The sequence below is a fragment of the Eucyclogobius newberryi genome, unplaced genomic scaffold, assembly GCF_026437365.1.
Source record: "Eucyclogobius newberryi isolate DKJ021-1_F unplaced genomic scaffold, fEucNew1.0.hap1 SCAF_13, whole genome shotgun sequence".
NCBI classification, from domain to species: Eukaryota; Metazoa; Chordata; class Actinopteri; order Gobiiformes; family Gobiidae; genus Eucyclogobius; species Eucyclogobius newberryi.
The window spans coordinates 13,136,440-13,156,810 of NW_027315757.1; the positions used below are offsets into that span (position 1 = coordinate 13,136,440).

At 45.2% G+C, this 20,371-nt stretch overlaps 1 protein-coding gene across 8 annotated transcripts in view; it reads right to left on the bottom strand.

The window, feature by feature from the left end:
- The window catches only part of rbfox3a (RNA binding fox-1 homolog 3a), an 867,097-nt gene that overhangs the window by 45,883 nt on the left and 800,843 nt on the right, over positions 1–20,371 (bottom strand). For 6 of the 8 annotated variants that reach the window (XM_072442658.1, XM_072442656.1, XM_072442655.1 and 3 more), the window contains 5 exons: positions 19,285–19,428; positions 11,420–11,473; positions 2,725–2,817; positions 1,317–1,377; positions 1,173–1,226 (listed from right to left, as the gene is read on the bottom strand). In XM_072442658.1, coding sequence (XP_072298759.1) covers positions 1,173–1,226; positions 1,317–1,377; positions 2,725–2,817; positions 11,420–11,473; positions 19,285–19,428 — 406 coding nt within the window. The remainder of the gene's footprint in view (positions 1–1,172; positions 1,227–1,316; positions 1,378–2,724; positions 2,818–11,419; positions 11,474–19,284; positions 19,429–20,371) is intronic. The other 2 variants (XM_072442661.1, XM_072442663.1) reach the window with 1 other exon arrangement.

Sequence of the window (20,371 nt, forward strand, 5' to 3'; positions counted from 1 at the left end):
TGCCAACAATATCGCTCACTCAATCTCCCTTATTCGGTTAGCTCTGTAAAAGTCAATCTGGTGCACTTGGCAAATCCATCCAAGGCAGAGGCTCACAATCTGATAAGAGCCAGCGCTTGCTCTTGAAATCATTTTTCCAGACTTACAGTTGCACACAGAGCAAACAATGGCACCGGTGCTCAGCCTCGCAGCCGCGGGATCATCCACTGCTTATCGTCGCCGCGCGCACATTCACTTTGATTCAGAGGGAATTTCATGTTCAGCCTCTTCAGGATCAACACGATTGTGGAAACTCTCACACTGCACTGGGATTGGCTGCTGCTGATAGAGGGAAGCGCTACACATGTCGCTTCACAGTCGGGGCACCGGAGCCGGCTACAAGGCACATTCATGTTTAGGATTTAGGTCTAGTCGGCTTTATCCAAATGACCAGAGCGTTCACGGTGCAGGACTATCTTTTGTCATCTCGTGTCAACACAGAGCAGCTGGGATTCTGATGTGACTTGTGCTTTTCATCAAACTTTACCACTATTTATGACAAACATTTTTCAAAATGTTATGCCCATAAAATCATTGTAATCAACTACCAAATGTTTCTCTGGTGATTGATCACCGCCATCGCTTTTCCATTTTGTCCTGATGCATTTACATTGGCGTTTATTGGGCCTGTAATCTTATAAAACGACTCCACTGCCATCAAATATATATCAATAAACTAATAAAAACGCAGAGACGGAGGAGCAGTTTGATCGAGCTCGTCACAGACACACTTCTATCTTAAGTCCATTGGAATCCATGCTGTAGGGGGCAGCGTTTGATTTTAGCTCGTTTATTTCAGTGTCCAAATGTTTCTTCAAACTTGTATTGTTTTGTTTATGTCATTTTACATGTTTTCAAACTGAAAAGATGTAAAAGACGTGCACCATTTTTATTACATCGATTTTTTTGCATTTAGCAACAGACGTAATATTCGTAGAGGGCGTTGTATGAGTTCAAACGTACATTAGCACTGGAAGGCCAGACTAATACATTATCACTTGCAGCATTATCTTATTTGCTATAATTGTTTGGGCTTTTAGTGCATAGTTGATGTTCAGTTCTTGTCCCTCAACCTAAATGAAACTGCATTGGTCTGGCCTGGGTAACTGCTTTATTACTTTTTTGGTTCTTACCGGCGTAGAGTTCAGGACCATAGACAGCTCCCACCACTGGGTTCAGTTTCCATCCTGATTGAACAGGAAAAGGAACAAACTTTGGGATCAAAACAGCACCACTTTCCCGGGTCAGACGACACGTCCAGACTCGTTCTCACTCACCGTTTGTGTACGGGTTGGCCACCTTCTTGTTTGTCATCACTCTCGCCGTTGCGTTGTTCACCTGTTTCAAAGCGACAAAAACGCAGCACGGTGATCAGTCAACTTTACGTTCAGCGCCGTTCACTATATTTACTGTGGGCTCCCGGTGCAGGCAGGCAAGCAAGTCCACGGCATAACAAAGGGATAAACAAACATAATGGATTTCTTTTCTTTACGAGCATTAGCATTTCAGATTTGGTACAGAGGACTCACGATTACTCAGAAAGTGGGAGCCCGGGCATGCACCAATTACTGACACATATGAGTAAGATAAAACGGCATCCCTCTCCAGAAGATAATCAGTAATTGCTGTAATAAACAAAGAGATAGAAGAACGAATGTGTTGATTTTCTGTATCGAGCCGATGGGAGTGACAGAGGGGCGGGGCTCGGTCTGGGGCCCGTTTGGAGCAGGCAACAGTAAACGATGGCAACGAGGCCCCTGCAGTGGTCATCTACATGCACACGCTACATGCACACGCCTCATGCACACGCCTCATGCACACTCCTCGTCAGGCCCGCGTCAGCGTTTGTCGGGGGCCGAAACTGTAATAGAAAACAGAGGAGGGGGCCCCCCAATCCTGGCCCCTCAGACAGTCAGGCACATTCAGACACATGCGTTTGAAACATTTGGGTTGGACAGAGTCTGACTCATGCGGTTTCCTGTGGATCACATGGGTTTACAGTGGTCGACTTTCTATGGCTTGTACTTCACAGTCATGTAACACGTACTGTTGAAGTACTTTATGGAAACATATTTAAATACAGTAGCAAAATGTGTCAAGTTTCAAAAGACTAACACACATTTTCCATCAGCAAAACAGAAATCCCTGTAATTGTATATGAATAATATTGCTATACATTTGTGTACTTGTGTTGAATAATAGTGTCGTGTAGTTGAGCTGTTGCTGTTGTAAAGCACAACGCAAATACAGTTTGACTGATTGGCCCAGCGCAGATATATCATAAAATATAAGCCATAAGGCAAAGAACAAACTAAAACAGCAGTGGAGCTGTGAAGTGTGTGTTTATTATGATTGTAGCTTTACAGTGACGCTAAACTCCGCCTCTGGAACTTGTGAAAAGTGTGAATAATCAGGATGTTTGGAATGACTTTGTATTTGTGAAGACAGTAAACATTTGCATCTTTAGCTGTCATTTGGCAACAGTGCGAGAATAACCAGTGACAGATATTGTGAAAACTACAAAGCTTGATACGTTTTGTGACCACTGTAGAAGGTGTTCTCCACAGTAACATCCCATGTCATCCCCAGAAAGGTTAGAACATCTCTTTGTCTCGGTGGGTTTAGTAGAAGCAGGCAGTAAAGTGGAGGAAAATGCAGTAGTAGAAGTGTAGAAAAGTTAAGCACCTCGATTTTGCGTCCCTCTACGATTGTACCATTTAGTTTCTCCCGTGCGCGATCCGCATCTGTGCTTGTCTCAAAAGTTACAAACCCAAAGCCCTTTAGGCGAAAGAGTCGGCGGCGGCGGAGGGGAAGAAAAAAGAGGAGAAAGAGATGGACAGAGACAGAAAGTTAGGTTAGGAGGGAGGTTAGCCGATGCTGTTAGCTACTTTAGATTAATTGTGAGCAGTTAGCGAGGCAAACAGATGAGAGAAGGAGACACGACCCCGAGAGCCGCGCCAAACGCCCCGCCTGCAATTACACCGGCAAAACACCGGGTTAGCGCTTCGTAATGGAGTGATAATTAGCGGACGCGACTTTGAGGAAACAGAAAACCTTTGAACACGGGCGCACAAAGCAGGAGCGGAGAGGGGAGCCGCTCCTGCTGAACTTTGATGAGGTATACGCTGTGGCGGGAAAAAAAATGCCGTGGCAAACAGTTTATGCTAATGTGCGGCTAATGATGGGATGGACCGGCCAATCGGAGGCCTTTGTTTCTTCCGAGGACAAAGGCGGGTGTAATATATCAACATAAGTCCAAGCTAACGGACTGCATCAAGATGACCATGAAAAATGTAATGTAACATCAGCTACTTATGGAATATTATAAAACAGAATATTATTCAGATATTTTTGGATTCTCCTGACGATCTGGGATGATCCGAATAATCAGATAATATAAAATAATCAGAGTTTTGCAAGTGCTAATGCACACCTTTAAATAACTTTGAGCTTTTTAAAACAAAAGTGCAGAAATGTCACGTTGTTTGTCGTTTAGTTGATGAATGTGTCTTAGTCAAACAAAACCTTTATTAGTGGAATTATAAAGGATAAAGACAACAGCAAAAAGGAGAAGGCTTGTCATGGACAAGTGACTTCTTCAGGGGTCAGTGTGTGTCCTTTGGTCCCTCTGACATTAAGATAAAAAACCTTTATTAAGGGGTCAAACCAAGATGTTTTGACCAGTGTTTGGTCTTGAACAGGAAAAGCATTTAGTCAGTTAGTTTGATCAGAGAGAGCACAACATGTCGCAAACTTTCACTCAACTAATCCCTTGATGTTCATCTTGTGTGACGGGGAACACTAGTGCACCCCGAGGTATTAACAGGAGCCTTGATATGGTCATGTTTTCTGTCCCATGGTGACATCTCACCCCCTATAAAAGTGCCCCTAAAGTCTTAACACCCCAATGTTTAATCACTCTTTCTTAAATCAGTTTTGACAAGCATTTCTGTTGTTTATATTTTAATGAACTATTTTTTGCAGCTTGGACCACAGTACACTTGATTCTGTATAACATTTGAATTATTTACCCTCTACTTCTACTGCTGCTGTTGACAGTGGTACTCCTGGCAGTACTACTTCTACTGCTGCTGTTGACAGTAGTACTCCTGGCAGTACTACTTCTACCGCTGCTGTTGACAGTAGTACTCATGGCAGTACTACTTCTACCGCTGCTGTTGACAGTAGTACTCCTGGCAGTACTACCTCTACCGCTGCTGTTGACAGTAGTACTCCTGGCAGTACTACTTCTACCGCTGCTGTTGACAGTAGTACTCATGGCAGTACTACTTCTACCGCTGCTGTTGACAGTAGTACTCATGGCAGTACTACTTCTACCGCTGCTGTTGACAGTAGTACTCCTGGCAGTACTACTTCTACCGCTGCTGTTGACAGTAGTACTCATGGCAGTACTACTTCTACCGCTGCTGTTGACGGTAGTACTCCTGGCAGTACTACTTCTACCGCTGCTGTTGACGGTAGTACTCCTGGCAGTACTACTTCTACCGCTGCTGTTGACAGTAGTACTCATGGCAGTACTACTTCTACCGCTGCTGTTGACGGTAGTACTCCTGGCAGTACTACTTCTACCGCTGCTGTTGACAGTAGTACTCATGGCAGTACTACTTCTACCGCTGCTGTTGACAGTAGTACTCCTGGCAGTACTGCTTCTACCGCTGCTGTTACTTTACTGCCCGTCACAGCGGCCCGTGTGCGGATCAGTTCATTTCGTCCGAGTTGAAGAAATATCGCCGGCGTAATGTGGCTCTATCGATTCAAGCGGCGAGTGAGTGCAGATGCAGTGATAGGGATATTGACTGGACCAAAATACATCCAACCAGGGGCTCATTTCAATGCCCCTCCCCCCTTTTCCCTCCCCTTTCTCTTGCTCTCCCCCATTTGCTGCACCTTAGCCTGGCCCCCTAGGGCTTTGTCACCGCCTTGAGTTATGTGATCAGGGATCCTGGAGCACTCGAGCTCCGGCGTTAAGATATGCTGGCCAAACAAGTCTCATTCCTTCGGCTGGCTATATATACTCGCTATGGCGGCGCGCACGGGGTAGAAAATAAAAGGGTTGTGGAGAAGGTAAGTGTCCGCGATGCTGCCTTATAATTGCGAGAGGTTGTAATACATTGGAGAGATGGCGAGCGATCTGCTTTGCACACGCAGGCTTTCTATTTCCAGCACAAATAACACAGGGCCTGTCCTCAGGGAGCGGGAGATAAAGAAATACATTCAAAAAAACGCAGAATTGAGGCCAAAATTAATCCTGTGGACAGTCAGCGGGCTGCGCCTTCACCTATCCCCCCACTCCCCCCACTCCCTCCTATCTCTTCTTTTTTTATCACACGCAACTAATTAGCTTACAAGATGGGAGCACCCGGGCGCCATTTGTCACTGCAGACGAACATATTGAATGCAAATTGCCAAAGCTTCATAGGAAATAGATTGTTTATAATGGTGGGTTGATTATGTGGCGGCGGCGAGAGGAGAAGAGCGACGGGGCCACACACCATAAATACTTGTTAGGGCGGATTGGCAGCGGGTTTATCCAGAGCTCGGTCTGATCTCATGTTCTGAGAGTTAAGAGAGGTGACGACGGGGCATTTTCGAGTCTAAACCTTTTTTTAAATTTGTGTTTTATGGATTTAAACTCTTTAATTCTGACGAGAGAAACCAGAACCCCAGTCCAGATCTGACACGTAAACAGGAAGTACTGAACCTCTACTCAGCTTCTGTGAACGTGAGGCTCTTCAGACGGTTCGTGGTTAGATATCAACTTTTTTTTGTGTATATCTTTTCACTTTATCTACTCGACAATCATTAAAACATATTCCAACACATGAGTTGTGTAAAATGGGGGTAAAGATTGGAGGAAAACATTCAGCATTCAGGTCTCAAACTGTGGCTGGCCCTTAGTGTAGGACAATTATTAAATATCTTCTGCACACTTTGATTTGTCGTTCTACGAGAGGGCGGAGCCTTGATCTGGCTTAAAGGGTCATAATGTTGTTATTGGACTTTAAACATCTCGAGGGCCTTTGCTTTGGCATCTCATGTTTTAGAACTATAACTATGGGGGGACATGAACTTGATTTGAAGGGAAAATGCTCAGAACACAAACTCCGGATTTCTACTTTTCTACTCTACTTTTTGGGACATTTGAAAGTGTGTTTTTGTGAGGCTCAGAGCAGGCAGTTAAATGTTTTTCATGAGGGAACGATATTAAAATGTGTCTTTTACAGGCCACAGCGGCGACATCACTAGCTCCATTCGACATATAATCATATTTTACTCTCGTCGCACGTTTCCGTAAATGTTACACAGGTGTAATTTGGGAGCAGGTCCGGGCCGCGCACCGGGCCGCGCACCGGGCCCACACTCCCCCGTCTGAATGGAATCAATAGCGAGCACGGCTGAGCGGAGGCTGTCTGCGTTATGAATGGAGCGCTGTGGAGCTTAGACACTGTATTAAATAAACAGCTGCATGAGGCGCACTCGGCTGCTCACTGCGCCGCGGGCCTCACCTGTCCAAGCTGGGTGAGTACGAGACGGATACTGCTGCAGCGGGGGAGGGGGGAGGTGGGAAGGAAGGAGGGAAGGAAGGAAGGAAGGAAGAACTGGATAACTACTGCAGCGGTGGGAGAAGGAGGCAGAGAAGGAGAGAAGGAAGGAAGGAAGAGCTGGGTGAGTATGAGATGGATACTGCTGCAGCGGGGGAGGGGGGGAGGCAGGGGAGAGGGAGGGAAGGAAGGAAGAGCTGGGTAACTACTGCAGCGGGGGAGGCAGAGGAGGAGAGAAGGAAGGAAGGAAGGAAGGAAGAGCTGGGTGACTATTGCAGCGGGGAGGAGAAGGAGGCAAGGGAGGAAGGAAGGAAGGAAGGAAGGAAGAGCTGGGTGACTACTGCAGTGGGGGAGGCAGAGGAGGAGAGAAGGAAGGAAGGAAGGAAGGAAGAGCTGGGTAACTACTGCAGCGGGGAGGAGAAGGAGGCAAGGGAGGAAGGAAGGAAGGAAGAGCTGGGTAACTTCTGCAATGGGGGAGAGAGGGAGAGGAAAAGCAAAGCCAATGAAGAAAGAGGAGAAAGATGTACATATTTATAGACGGGGGTTTGTCAAAGAAGAAAGAGGATAAGAAAAGAAGAATGAGAAAAGAAGAATGAGAAAAGAAGAACGTAAGAGTGAATGGAGCTGGGGGGAGCGAGGAGGAAAGAGGAGAAATAGCGAGGGAGAGAGAGGAAAAGAATATTGTACTTGTACAGTCAGAAGAGGAAGGAGGGGGCGAGCGAGGACTGGAGGATGCGCATACGTTTAGACACTGCTCCACCGAGCGCATTAGATTGTGTGGAGGAATGTACCACCCTCTCTCCCCTCTCTCTCTCTCCCCCTCTCTCCCTCCTCTCTCCCTCCTCTCTCTCTCCCTCCTCTCTCCCCCTCTCTCCCCTCTCTCCCCCTCTCTCCCCCTCTCTCCCCTCTCTCTCCCTCCTCTCTCCCCTCTCTCTCTCTCCCCCTCTCCCTCCTCTCTCTCTCCCTCCTCTCTCCCCCTCTCTCCCCTCTCTCCCCCTCTCTCCCCTCTCCCTCCTCTCTCTCTCCCTCCTCTCTCCCCCTCCTCTCTCCCCCTCTCTCCCTCCTCTCTCCCCCTCTCTCCCCTCTCTCCCCCTCTCTCCCCTCTCTCCCCCTCTCTCCCTCCTCTCTCCCCCTCTCTCCCTCCTCTCTCCCTCTCTCCCCCTCTCTCTCTCCCCTCTCTCTCCCTCTCTCCCTCCTCTCTCTCTCCCCCTCTCTCCCCTCTCTCTCCCCTCTCTCTCCCTCTCTCTCTCCCCTCTCTCCCTCTCTCCCTCCTCTCTCTCTCCCCCTCTCTCCCCTCTCTCTCCCCTCTCTCCCTCTCTCCCTCCTCTCTCTCTCCCCTCTCTCTCCCTCCTCTCGCCCCCCCTCTCTCCCCTCTCTCTGCCCTCTCTCTCCCTCCTCTCTCTCCCTCTTCTTTTTCTCCCCCTCTCTCTCTCCCCCCCTCTCTTTCCCCTCTCTCTCCCCTCTCTCTCCTCCCTCTCTCCCCCCCTCTGTGATCAGCATTCGTCAGCAGGTAATCAGACGCCCCCCCGTCCCGGCGAGCGAGTGTGCGAGCGGGGCGGGGGGGGTGTTTAGGTTAGACGTTGGCCAGGCGTTACCATTAGCATAACGACTTTAGAAGAAAGGCTTTATTACTCAGCTCCGGGAAGCGTTCGTCAGCAGCTCGTTAGTAGATTCACAGACTAATCGGTAAAGCGAAGTCAGACTCGAAATGTGATCAGCCTAATTGGCATCGCCGCGGTTACACAACCGGTCGCTGACGAAGGGTTCGGCGCGAGGCAAGGCAGATTCAAGTACGATTCGTCTGCAGGTAATGCCGCACGGCGGAGGGCGCGGCTAATTGGTAAAAGTTAGGAATAAGTTGCTTAAGTCTATTAGCAAACGTGATCGAAGGTACGCGCTCGTTAATTAGATACAAAGGCGTTATATACTTTCCAGATAGATTATGCAAGTATTTGAAGGCGAGTAAACGGGCGGAGGATTAAAGTTAAGATAAAGTGTCTAGTCAAAATATTTTTTAACGGAGACACAACGTTTCCTTTTTCATAATCTTATTCAAATTAAAATAAGTATCACATTATGCATATTTGTTTTTGCATATTTTGTGGGTAAAAGTTTGGATCATTTGATGTAACGAGGCACTAATATCTTCAGACATCAGGGAGGTAGAGATCCTCCCACAGGGCAGGGCCATCTACCATTAAGAGTTAAAACGACTGCAGTCTCTTGGCAACACTTGAACGTGCACTGAGTAACTCGTTTGCCACATCCTCGTTTCCATGGTGTGGCATTAAACCAAGGCCAGGCCCCGCCCACATTAATAAATAATAATAAAGTCCAGTTCTTTTCAACACGTCCGAGGCGCCGGGGGGCGGTACCGGACTAGGAACGCTACATTTGGTGCATCTTTAAGTCTCGGAGCGTCGTGTTGCTCCAGAATGACGCCACGATGTCGTATGTTAGCATCCGCAGCGTCCCTAGCGTCCCTAGCGTCTCGCCTCTGTCCTGTTCGCCTCTGAGAGCCCCCCGAAACAGCCCCGACACATTATTGCACGTCTCCTGCCGCTTTTCCACAGCCGCGCCGCACAGATTTCCCCGGAGGTACATATATACAATCAAAAATGTGCAATGAAAACCCGGAGAATTAGATTTGAAGAGGCAGGATTTGATTTGTATCCGTTCTGAAATATTTCCCGAGCTATAGCTTCTTAAAGGCTGACGCCGGGAATATTACGGTACATATATTTCAATGGAAGTGCGTATTACGCCGTACGACTTCTCTCTTGTTGACAATTCCCATGAAGAGGCCAAAACAAAAGCCAAGTTTGTGAATTCAATAAAGACGTTTTTACAGAAAATATCAAACGGAAAGAGCTGGTCTTAAATATTAACGCTGCAGAAGTTTGTTCTGTGTGACAAAACTATTAACTCTGATTTATGAAGTCAATCAAATGTTTTAATTGAACTCAAAATGATTATTATTATTTGAATTAGTATGATTATGATTATTATTGATTTGATTCATTTTTTATTTGATTTGACAATCTGGATGGATGGTTTTGTCATGTATCAGTTCTTTTCTGTTCATTTTACTGTATTTAAATGTTCTTTGCTTCTTTGAACACAAATACAGTATAAAACATCTTCATAAAGCCTAATAAGTACATATAATAAGCTCTAATCACTAACGATCACAGAAAACACGCTACACTATCTCTTTATGCTCCAACTTATTGCCAAATCTTTCATTTTCTTACCGTCCTCTGCACTAAAATGATAAGTTTGAATCTTTGTCTAATTTAAGCGCGTCTGGTGGGTTGAATATATGTGAGAGCACGAGGTCCAGCAGTGGGGGATGTTTATAAATGCTTGGAGGAGCGGCGAAGGGCGGCGAGGAGCGGCGAGGAGCGGCCACAGGTCGAGGAGTCGCCCAGCGAGACGGACTAATGGCTTGTTTTTCCCTCTCTTCGTCAATAGAGACGCACACACGCACCGTCGCGAGCGGAAACGCACACAGACGCACACAGACGCACACATAATGCGCTTCACGTTCACCGGAGCATTTAAGAAGCTGTTTTGGGTTTCGTGCGGTCGCTGCGGCGAGTTTATGTCGTCGTCTCACATGTGGAGTTGTGGCGTCGCGTTTACGTAGCTAAGCATGCGTTTAAGTGTAAAGCGCCCCCTACAGGTCGCACGACTTGTTGAACTAAAACGCAGATACGAAAAATATATTTAGAATTTTGATACAAATTGTAAAAATGTCATCACAGAATAGCCTATTTTTCAGGTTTATAATTTCACTTCCTGTTTGCAATTGATGACATCACAGTAGGAAATTACCCAGCAAACACTGGGACAAAACTCATCTAATGTCAGTTTTTTTTTAATTGACAAAGAAAAATATATGAGAGCGACTTTGTTTTGTTGAATTAATGTTTAGAGTCAAAAGAAATTGTTTCTTTGTGTAAATTCTGCATAAACTTTGACTGGAATGAGTGTGATGTCACTTCCTGTTATTTTCTATAGACTTTTAAACCTTTTCTCCACAAATACTTGCTCAATTGGAGTAAAACTATCATTTATATGTTCAACAGGTTTAAATACACCAAATAAAGTCAACATTAGAAAGTTGTAAAAACCTGTCATGGGCACTTCAAGTTAAAAGTACTTTGCCCAGGAAAGAAGTTTTAAATGTTTGATTATGTGTTAAACCTTTTCATGAATCAGAGGTCAAACGTGTGATCCAGGTCCAAGTCCAGAGCAAACCACACATTTATGTCAATCTCAAGTAAACATCACAAATAAACCTTTCAAAATAACTGATTGAGTAAAACATATATACATATTTTTAGACTAATTACACTTCTATTTCCATTTTTATTCTTTTCAAAGGACAAACTTAAATTGTCCTGGTACTACGTGTCCCGACACATGAAAAAACTTTTAAAATGGTGGTAAACGTTCGCTAAAAAAAAAATCACGTTTCCCTTATTATCGCAATACAATAAGTCACCAGCAGGTTAACGAACGTACAACTCTGCCGTTTACAACCAATTACTTTTCACGATATATCGCCGCATCGATATTTTGAGCAAGCCGGCGGCAAATTAGATTCCTTGTAAAAAACGCTTAATTAACGAGGCGAACGATTGTGGGCGCCGCGACGACAAAAGGAAAAAAGACAGAGAAAAGAAGAGGGAAAAGGCTGCAGGAGATCGGCGGCAGAGCGAGCGACGTCGTCCTCTCGTCCGCTCGACGTGAGGGAAACAGATCTAGGTAACGACTCTGCCGCCGCCGCCACCGCCGAGGTCGGGTCTCACCTTGGATCCTCGTTCGTTAAAGATAATCTCCACGTCCAAGATCTTCCCGAATTGCTGCGGAGACAAAGAGGAGACGGAGAGGGGCGTTAGGCGGGCGTTAAGGATGGCGCTCGCTTAACACGTGCTCACAAAGAGACGGAGCCGCGTTAATGGCGTCGCAGTCGATACGGCGATCGCTTGGATTTTTAACAGTGTATTTAGTCCTTTTACAAACAAAGATCAGGGCAGCTCATTGAGGAGATCGTTAGGAATCAGCGAAACGGTCGAACCGAGCCACACAAAGGCGAGAGAAGCGGCCCGAGCGTCGTAATGATCATGAACTTTAAAACGGAATTGAAATACTTGAATACCGGTCGTACCAACTGCATTTTCTCGTAATAGGTGCAATTAAAATGTCCAATTTTCCTCAGGCGTTAGGTTCACGGAGACTGTATTGTGCAACGCGATTGGAACAAGATGTGCACTCAAGGAAGACATAATGAGACCAGAAGCAGCGAATATCAACGCTGGGTTTGGTCTGAGTGAGAGAAGATCTGAACCTTTATTTCTCTCACTGCATCAGAACAGAAAGTGAGCAACAATAAAGGATAAAAAACTATTAGAAATACACTGAAACAAACTATTACTAAGATTCTTTAGTCAAGATGCAAAGTATTAGAAGCACAACAGATCCAGCAGTGCAAAAGTGATGCTAAAGTGAGTTATTTGCAGTAGCACATAGTTCACTTCTACGTCTGAAACACAAGTACTTCCTCCTCTCGACCTCTTCATTTGTCTACGCCTCTGGTCCATTCTTTGTTCTGTCTTTGTTTGGGAACGTTCACAGTCAACACGACCCGCGGGCCGGGTCCCGGGGGGCCCACGCGCTCCAGCCCGTTTCGATTTAGTGCGGCGGCCGCTTTCCGGAGGATCATTAGAAAAACGGGCAATGAGAGCGAACTGTAAGTTGCTCTAATGACTGTGGTGAAAAGCACTTTTAATTGATGTCCACGGTGGCCATATTATTTCATTAGAAGTAATTAGCCTGTCAAGCGGGCCGCGTCGCCTTCATTTGGGCCACGGTGGGGCAGGAACGTGCTTTCCGTGCGGTGGCCCCTCGGTGAGAACGGGACGACTCATGGTTTGAGCGAGGTCCAACAGAGGTGAGGGAGTGACCGCTCATGGCCTGTGTCGAAGGGTCAAAGGACAAGCACACGCCCACACTTTATGCCCGCACTTTACACCCACATTTTACACCTACACTTTACGCCCGCACTTTACACCCGCACTTTATAACTCTATGTATATACATATATAGTACCATATATATATAGTATCCTGTGTATGTTTCCACTAATTATATCAGAGAGAATAAAAAGAAGGACTGAGCCAGTTTCACAGCTGCCTTTGCACAAACAAATGAAATAATGAATTAAATGAAATTAAATAATACTGATAATAATACTCTACTCCTCAAAGCCCTTTTCTATTTTTCCTTGTTTAAAATATCCAAAAATCTAATCCATATTGTACACAAAACTCAAAAATCCACAAGCATCTTAAGAACCCAAAGGTATTGTGTAGTATTGAGATAACGCCTTCAGCCGATGAACATTACCTCGCAGTTACACAAACAGATGATTGTTGTGGGGAAAAACACGTGGCTAAATGACCTCTGGGTAATGAGCGCCGCGCCTTCCGAGACAAGCTGAGTGTGCTGCCTTTAAGTGCACTCCTATTTAAAATGCACTTTGCCTGCGCCGTATCTCCTGCAGGTAATAAAGAAACTCGCACCTCGTCCAAAACTGCACTTTGTCCCGCGAGCTAATGTGCTGACCGAGGTTCTGAGGAGGGGGAGGGGCTTAATGTGGACAAAAGTCATCAGAAGTGTGGATGCGCAGAGGCCTTCACCACTACAAGCCCATACATTAAAACTTACATAACGTTGTATTTATCTTGATTAAAGAACATGTTGCAGAGTCTGAAGCTGCTTTCCAGTCCATCTCAGACGTTGGAGTTTCTGTGTTTCAGTTTATCAAGTCAGAGAAGCAATGAGCCATGATCAAAAGTGCTCAAATCAGACAAAAAAAATAATTGAAATCAATTTATCAGCCCTGATTATAGTTTGTAAACCGCTGCATTGGTTGACATTAGCTCGGTGTAGATATTTCCAACATTAGCATCAAAGGCGCTAACGGCAGAGCAAGAGCAGGTTTGAACGGAAATATCACACTTTTATTTGTGTTTATTTTTTCTTTTTTTCCATCTGTGACTTTTAATCATCATCTTTGGAAATTAAAGAAAAGTATCACCTCTAAAATATGATATAAAGTAGAATGATTTGTGAAACGCTGCATTGTGTCTCGTATTTAACGTATTTACTGTCGAAATCAAAAAAAAAAAAAAGAGGGGTACAATTAATTGATGTCGTCGCCATGGAAACTCCCTGATTGATTAAAGTGTAAAGGTATTTTTACTGATCTTCTATATCGCCGTTTTACTGCCTTTCCAAATGTGTCCTGGTGTTTCCACATGGGACTCGCATATTAAACTCTCTCTCTCCCCCGTCTCCTCCCCCTCCTCCCCCGTCTCCTCCCCTCACACACAGATGCACAGGCCCCTCCCCTCACACGCAGTTGCACAGATGCTAATTGTTTTAACCGCGCGTAATGGGCTGGTGGCACCGATTAATTACTTTGCGAGGAAGTCATCTCGGAGGATTTGCGCGCGGCATCGTGGGACCGTTTCCTCCGAGATCGGGACCAGCACTCGGCCCCTGTGCCACGCTTTAGCGACAACATTCATCACACATCAGTAGAATCCATTCACTTTGTTATTCAGGTGTTGAAGAAGGTAAGAGACCGTTATTTTCGATTAAACGTTGTATTTTGTCATGTCCAAAAGGTGATTTCATCTGATCATTTCTGTCAGTGTTAAATATTATTGGCCAATAGAATGTGACACTTCAAATCCAGCAAAAAGCAGAACGACATGTGACATAAATAAATAATCAGAACAATATTGTGTGAACATCTTAGTTTTAGAAGATGTTTTGTGGGAGGTTAAACAGAGGTAAAGATCACAGACTGTCGAGGTTTATTGTTCGACGTGTTCTTCACTTCAAGGACACAAATGATACAATATTTCAGCCAACTTCAGATCTCGACCTTTTGAACTCACACATTTGAAACAGAATGTTTTCACAAGACTCTGGGAAAAGGACTTTGTAAATCTATTTAAACCTCAAAAAAGTTAATTTGATACAAAATGTCTTTAAAAGCAGGTTTTGGGGCCGGTGGAATCCTCCTTTAGGTTAATTAAAAAAACATTTCACGTGTTGTTTATTTGTTTTATTGGGAGTGAACCATCAGCACAATCGCCATGAATAGAAACATTTTTATTTATTTTTATGAAATATTTAGAATTGCATAAAAAAGTAATTATGCCCTGAAGTATTATTACGTTATCCCTTGACCCAATATCTGTAATTCAAACTAAAATATTTAAAATACAATAGATCAAGATTGTTTTAAATGATAATAGTTAAATAAAAAGATGTATTGGACATTTACAGAACTCTAATAAACTAGTCTAATATCGAAACCACATCAAACCAAATGTACGTTATCTAAACTCATTTATAGATAACTTTCTTCTCTCTTCCCCTCGCGCTCACACAAAACTGCAGCATCAGCGACGCCCATAAACAATGGCTAAATCGCAGTGAGCAGAGCGCCCTCCAGGGGGCGCTGGCGTCACACAAGTCCATAAACATTAGGCCAGTTTCAGGCATCAGGTTTAATCACGACTCTTTCTGACCCGTGAGAGTGGCGCGTGTTTCTGTCGCGTGGCAACAGCCTAAAATACAGGATTATTAACAGTATTATTGATTATTATGATTATTTTAAAACAAAGCGCTTTGATTGGATAAAAAGAGCAGCATTTTAAACAGAAAACACAGATTATGGGACTTTGACAGCAGCGTTAGCACCGGCGTTAGCACCGGCATTAGCACCGCCGTTAGCACCGCCGTTAGCACCGCCGTTAGCACCGCCGTTAGCACATGTAGAAAAGGGACTGAAGCAGAACTCGAGTTTTGATTATGTGAAAGTAAAATAATGGAAAAGTATATTGCAAATGTTGGAGTTTTATTTATTAATTGTATTTATTTATTCAAACCGGGCTGGACAGTTATAATACATTTTAAAACTTGTACTAAAATTCCAGCCATTTAATCACACTACATTATATTTAAAATCCTAAAAGTACAAGTACAAGTCCCTTCCTTCCCTCTCTTTTCTCAGTCGCGTCTGTGTCAGAGCGCCCCCCACAGGCCGCCACCGCCGCTGCCACTGCGAGTAATTACAGGACGCCGGGAGATATCGGCGCTAATCAAAACCGGACGCACTGCTTTGGCGGCCCCACACGAGGGGCTCGGAGACCACACTGTCCCCGTAATTTAATTTACCCAGAATCCTCCAAATCCGGCGTGTGAGGAGCACAGCGGTCTTTAAGTGGAAGTGATGTCAGGCGCTCAGAGGAAGAGAGCGGCCAATCAGGAAGAGCACGTTTGGGATTAAGACTTTTCAATGTGTGGAAACTAATCTCATGTGAACTCTGGGACGTGTCCGCATATGTCAGATAATCATGATTAATACTCTTTACGCCAAGAGATTTATAGCCCAGCGATTTAGAGATGCAACATTAGAATATCGAGTGTATCTATAATTAAAACTATTGAAATGACTGAAAACGTCTAGTGTAATCTCCCAAACAAGAGTACAAAGTGATATTTGTGACATTGTGGCAGAAATATCACTTTATCTTGGGGATGTTGGGGGCGGGGCCTGGTTTGTGTGGTTAAGTTTCATGTTTTGTGCTAAACTTGAGCCTTATAAGACGTATGACGGGTCAAAGTAACATAGATTAAATTAAACAATGTTTGATGTAAAACCTCAATCATTGAAAGTAAATGAGTGAATCATGTTTTGTTTATCTTACTTATCTGTCCTCGAAATAAACACCTAAAAATACATAAAGTGCCCTGATATTAAACTTTGCGTGTGACGTGTGCAGTTGCTCGTCACTCTCAGCGCTCGTCTGAGATCACAAGCAGTAATTAGTGCTTCAGGTCCGCTGTGGTTTTCTAATGAGATCTTCAGTCAGAGCCTCGTTAAGGGCTCGTCTTCACATTCTGACCCCGAGTCGGGCCAACGGCAGCGGGGCACCAGGGCACCAGGGCGTCTGGGCAACAGGGCGTCTGGGCAACAGGGCGTCTGGGCACCAGGGCACCAGGGCGTCAGGGCACCAGGGCGTCAAGGCACCAGGGCGTCAGGGCACCAGGGCGTCAGGGCACCAGGGCACCAGGGCGTCAGGGCGTCAGGGCGTCAGGGCACCAGGGCGTCTGGACATCCCGGCGCCCCGAGGCCCGTCATGTGGTCTCCTGATCGGATGAATGGTGTGTATTATCCAGTCCGTCAGAAGTGCCCTGACCATCGTGTTACGCACAAACACATGAATCATACACGATGTCAGAACGGGCACCGGGAGCGCTCTTCGGCTCTCCTGCCCGGGTCTAATTACCGCCTCAATGAGCAGTTCACGAGGGCCTCCGGCGAGCACCGCTACTCAATAACAATAATACGTCTGAATGAAGGAACAGCAGGTCGCTCCGGACGCAAACATAACGGCGGCAGATGTGGAGAGAGCGGTGGACACGCTTCAGACGCGTTCAGGAGGTTTCCACGTGCTACTTTATGTCACAAAAGCCCATAAAACCTAACAAATCCGACTGTTCCATCAGAAAGAAGAAGAAACGCCAGGCTAAAGCCAGCGGTGAACGTATGAACAACCTGAAGATCTGATCCCGGTCATGAATTAAAGCATTCCAAACTGGTGAATGGAGGCGAACGTGACGAGAGCGGCGCCATTTCCTCAGCTGCGTGTGAGCGATGGCAGAAGGTTCACACGTGCCGTTTGGTGATTCATAAACACTTCAGACTCAGTCACAATCTTTCATTTCAGGTTTTACTGAACAGAAACCGCACAATGGCTTTCAATTTAATCTGTTACTAACACACTTCTCCAGAGTTTTTCACACTAAAACACACTTTACCAACATAAAAATTCAAATTGATGTTATAAAATACCTTAAAATGACCTTAAAATTATATCAGATATCAAGTTAGTTACCACAATGTCTTATGGATGACTTCACTTTGACTCTGTTCTGTAATTTTGAACGTTTTTTAAAGGCTCTTTTGTACATTTCTTCTGTTCATGTCGTATACTTTGGACGAACTCTGTCATATCCTTGTTTGCGTCCTTCATAAACGACATTGTATCGGTTAAATAGATAGTTATGTCCATTTAAAACCGTTGAAAGTACATTTACATCACGTTTTGGAGCGCGCTGACGTTGCCGTAGTGACTGGAAGCGTCCCCCTGAATCCTCCCGTCGTGTCGTTCGCCGATAACGGACGAACGTTACACAAACTTCTCCGAGAGACGCGCTCTTTTTGATCCGGTCCGGGCGCTTTGCTCGCTCTTCCCGTGTCTTTAAAAGCGCCGTTCCCTTCAGAGCGCCGTTCCTTTTTGTTTTCTATCATCAGAGGGTTTTAGAGCTACTTCCTGTTGCCGCGGCGTTTCAAAGAAAGTGTTAGATAATGGTGCAAACGCCCGGGTTTCTCTGGCGTCGTGCGGCTCTAAATAATAAATCCTGTCTGGGCGCGAGGCGAGCCGGGAACTTTGCACTCTGAGGGCCCCCGGGACCCACTTTGAACTTTTGAACACAGTAAAGGGGATATAATGCAAAACTGAGCTGTCCGCCATGTTAGAAAGTGTGTTCTTCATCACACGCAGACTTAGAGTTAAGTTAGAGATATTGTTTAAGTTAAAAGCTCTCGCTCTCGTCAGAAATCAATGAATTTGCTTTTGAACCGTCAAAAAGCAGATGTTTTTAACTTTTTGTGTGGCCGATATGTGTCATTACTGGATTGATAAACTTAAAACAAAAACTGGCACAAAGTTTAACAACGTCTTTGTCATGAATCAAGTTAAATGATTTTTAACAAAAGCTTCTGGAAGTGGAAAGGACGTCGAGTCTGAAGATGAATGTGGCAGGTTTGTCAAGCCAAACGCTGAGTATGGATATTTATCTTTCAAATGAGTTGTTGTAACATCTGAATCCTGAGCGTTGTGACTCAGTGGTGGCCCAAGCCTTCAAGGGCTCTAAACCTTCAAGAGCCCGAAACGTTCAAGAGCCCTAAACGTTCAAGAGCCCTAAACCTTCCCGGGCCCTATACCTTCAAGGGCCCTTAACGTTCAAGGGCCATATAGCTTCAAGGGTCCTAAACCTTCAGGGGTCCTGAACCTTCAGGGTCTCTAAACCTTCAAGGGTCCTGAACTTTCAGGGGCCCTAAACCTTCAAGGGCCATAAACCTTCAAGGGTCCTAAAGCTTCAAGGGTCCTAAACCTTCAAGGGCCCTATACCTTCAAGGGCCCTAAACGTTCAAGGGCCATATACCTTCAGGGGTCCTAAACCTTCAGGGGTTCTAAACCTTCTGGGGTCCTAAACCTTCTGGGGTCCTAAACCTTCAGGGTCTCTAGACCTTCAAGGCCCTAAACCTTCTGGGTTCCTAAACCTTCAGGGTCTCTAAACCTCCGGGGGTCCTAAACCCTCAAGGGCCCTAAACCTTCAAGGGTCCTAAACCTTCAGGGGCCCTAAACCTTCAGGGTCCTAAACCTTCAGGGGCCCTAAACCTTCAGGGGCCCTAAACCTTCAGGGGCCCAAAACCTTCGCTGGAGCTGAACCTATGATGATTCCGCCGTAATCACATCCGCGTCTCATTTACCAACAGCAGTAAAGTAAAGAAGTCCAAACTCACCCCGAACATTTGCCGCAGGTCGGGGTCCCGGAAGCGGAAGGGGATGTTGGAGACGTGTAACCGCTTGGGCTGCTGTTTCTCTGAGGAGTCTGAGTGCTGGAGCTGCAGAGACTGGGAACCCTCCGTTTGTGTCACGTCATCTGTCTGCGGAGAGCAAGAACGGGGCCCAAGTTTAGCGCTTTGGCCCGGGACACGTGAGGGAACATCACAAACGTTCAGAAGGATGAAGGTGACGTTATGGCGATGAGGGTGAGGACGCCGGCGAGCGTGAGATGATGCATGCATTACACCCGTACATATGAAAAGTGAAAAGTCCTCAACAGCAAACAGTCAGAATTCTACGGTCGAAAAGAAGATAAGTTTGTTATCTTAAGTTTGGGAGCAGGACCACGCCCCTTCCTGCGGCTACACTATTTAATCATCCTGATCACATACACCTGTGTTCATGATTTGTGTGCCCCTCCCTCCCACCCTCTTTTAATCCTCCCTCCCACCCTCTTTTAATTATCCTAATTTATCTCCTCGATGGGCGTATTGAGGCCCGGGAGCCTTCAACCCTCATCGCAAGAAGCCCTAAAACGGTATCAACTTCTGTACATTTGTGTTTCTCGGCAGCCAATAAACACTTTGTATCGTAGCTGGGGGTGTGGTCCTTGCTACTGAACTTGTGGTCGATTTGGCGATTTCATGACCCATCCACATGAAACAACGGGAAATGTCGTGCAATATTTTTGAAAAGCCAAAATATTGTGTCAAATTTTGGAACCCTGATCCTGAATGATGACTAAGCCATGGGATTATTTGACCACTTTTTAAAGATCAAAAAAGCACTATATAATATCATCAACAGTGGACTCAGGGTTATTATTATTATTCAACAACAAAAGAGCATGTATGTATCATTTTTTTTTACTTCAAAATCAAATCGTCAAAATATAGTAACTTTTTTTTTTTTACATAAAACAACAAAAACGTAAATGAAATAAATTAACATAATGTAAAGAAAGAAAGAAGACAGAAGAAGAGTTTTACAGGAACATGTGAACAAACAAGAAGCAGTTTGAAAGAAGCACGTTGAGTCCAATGT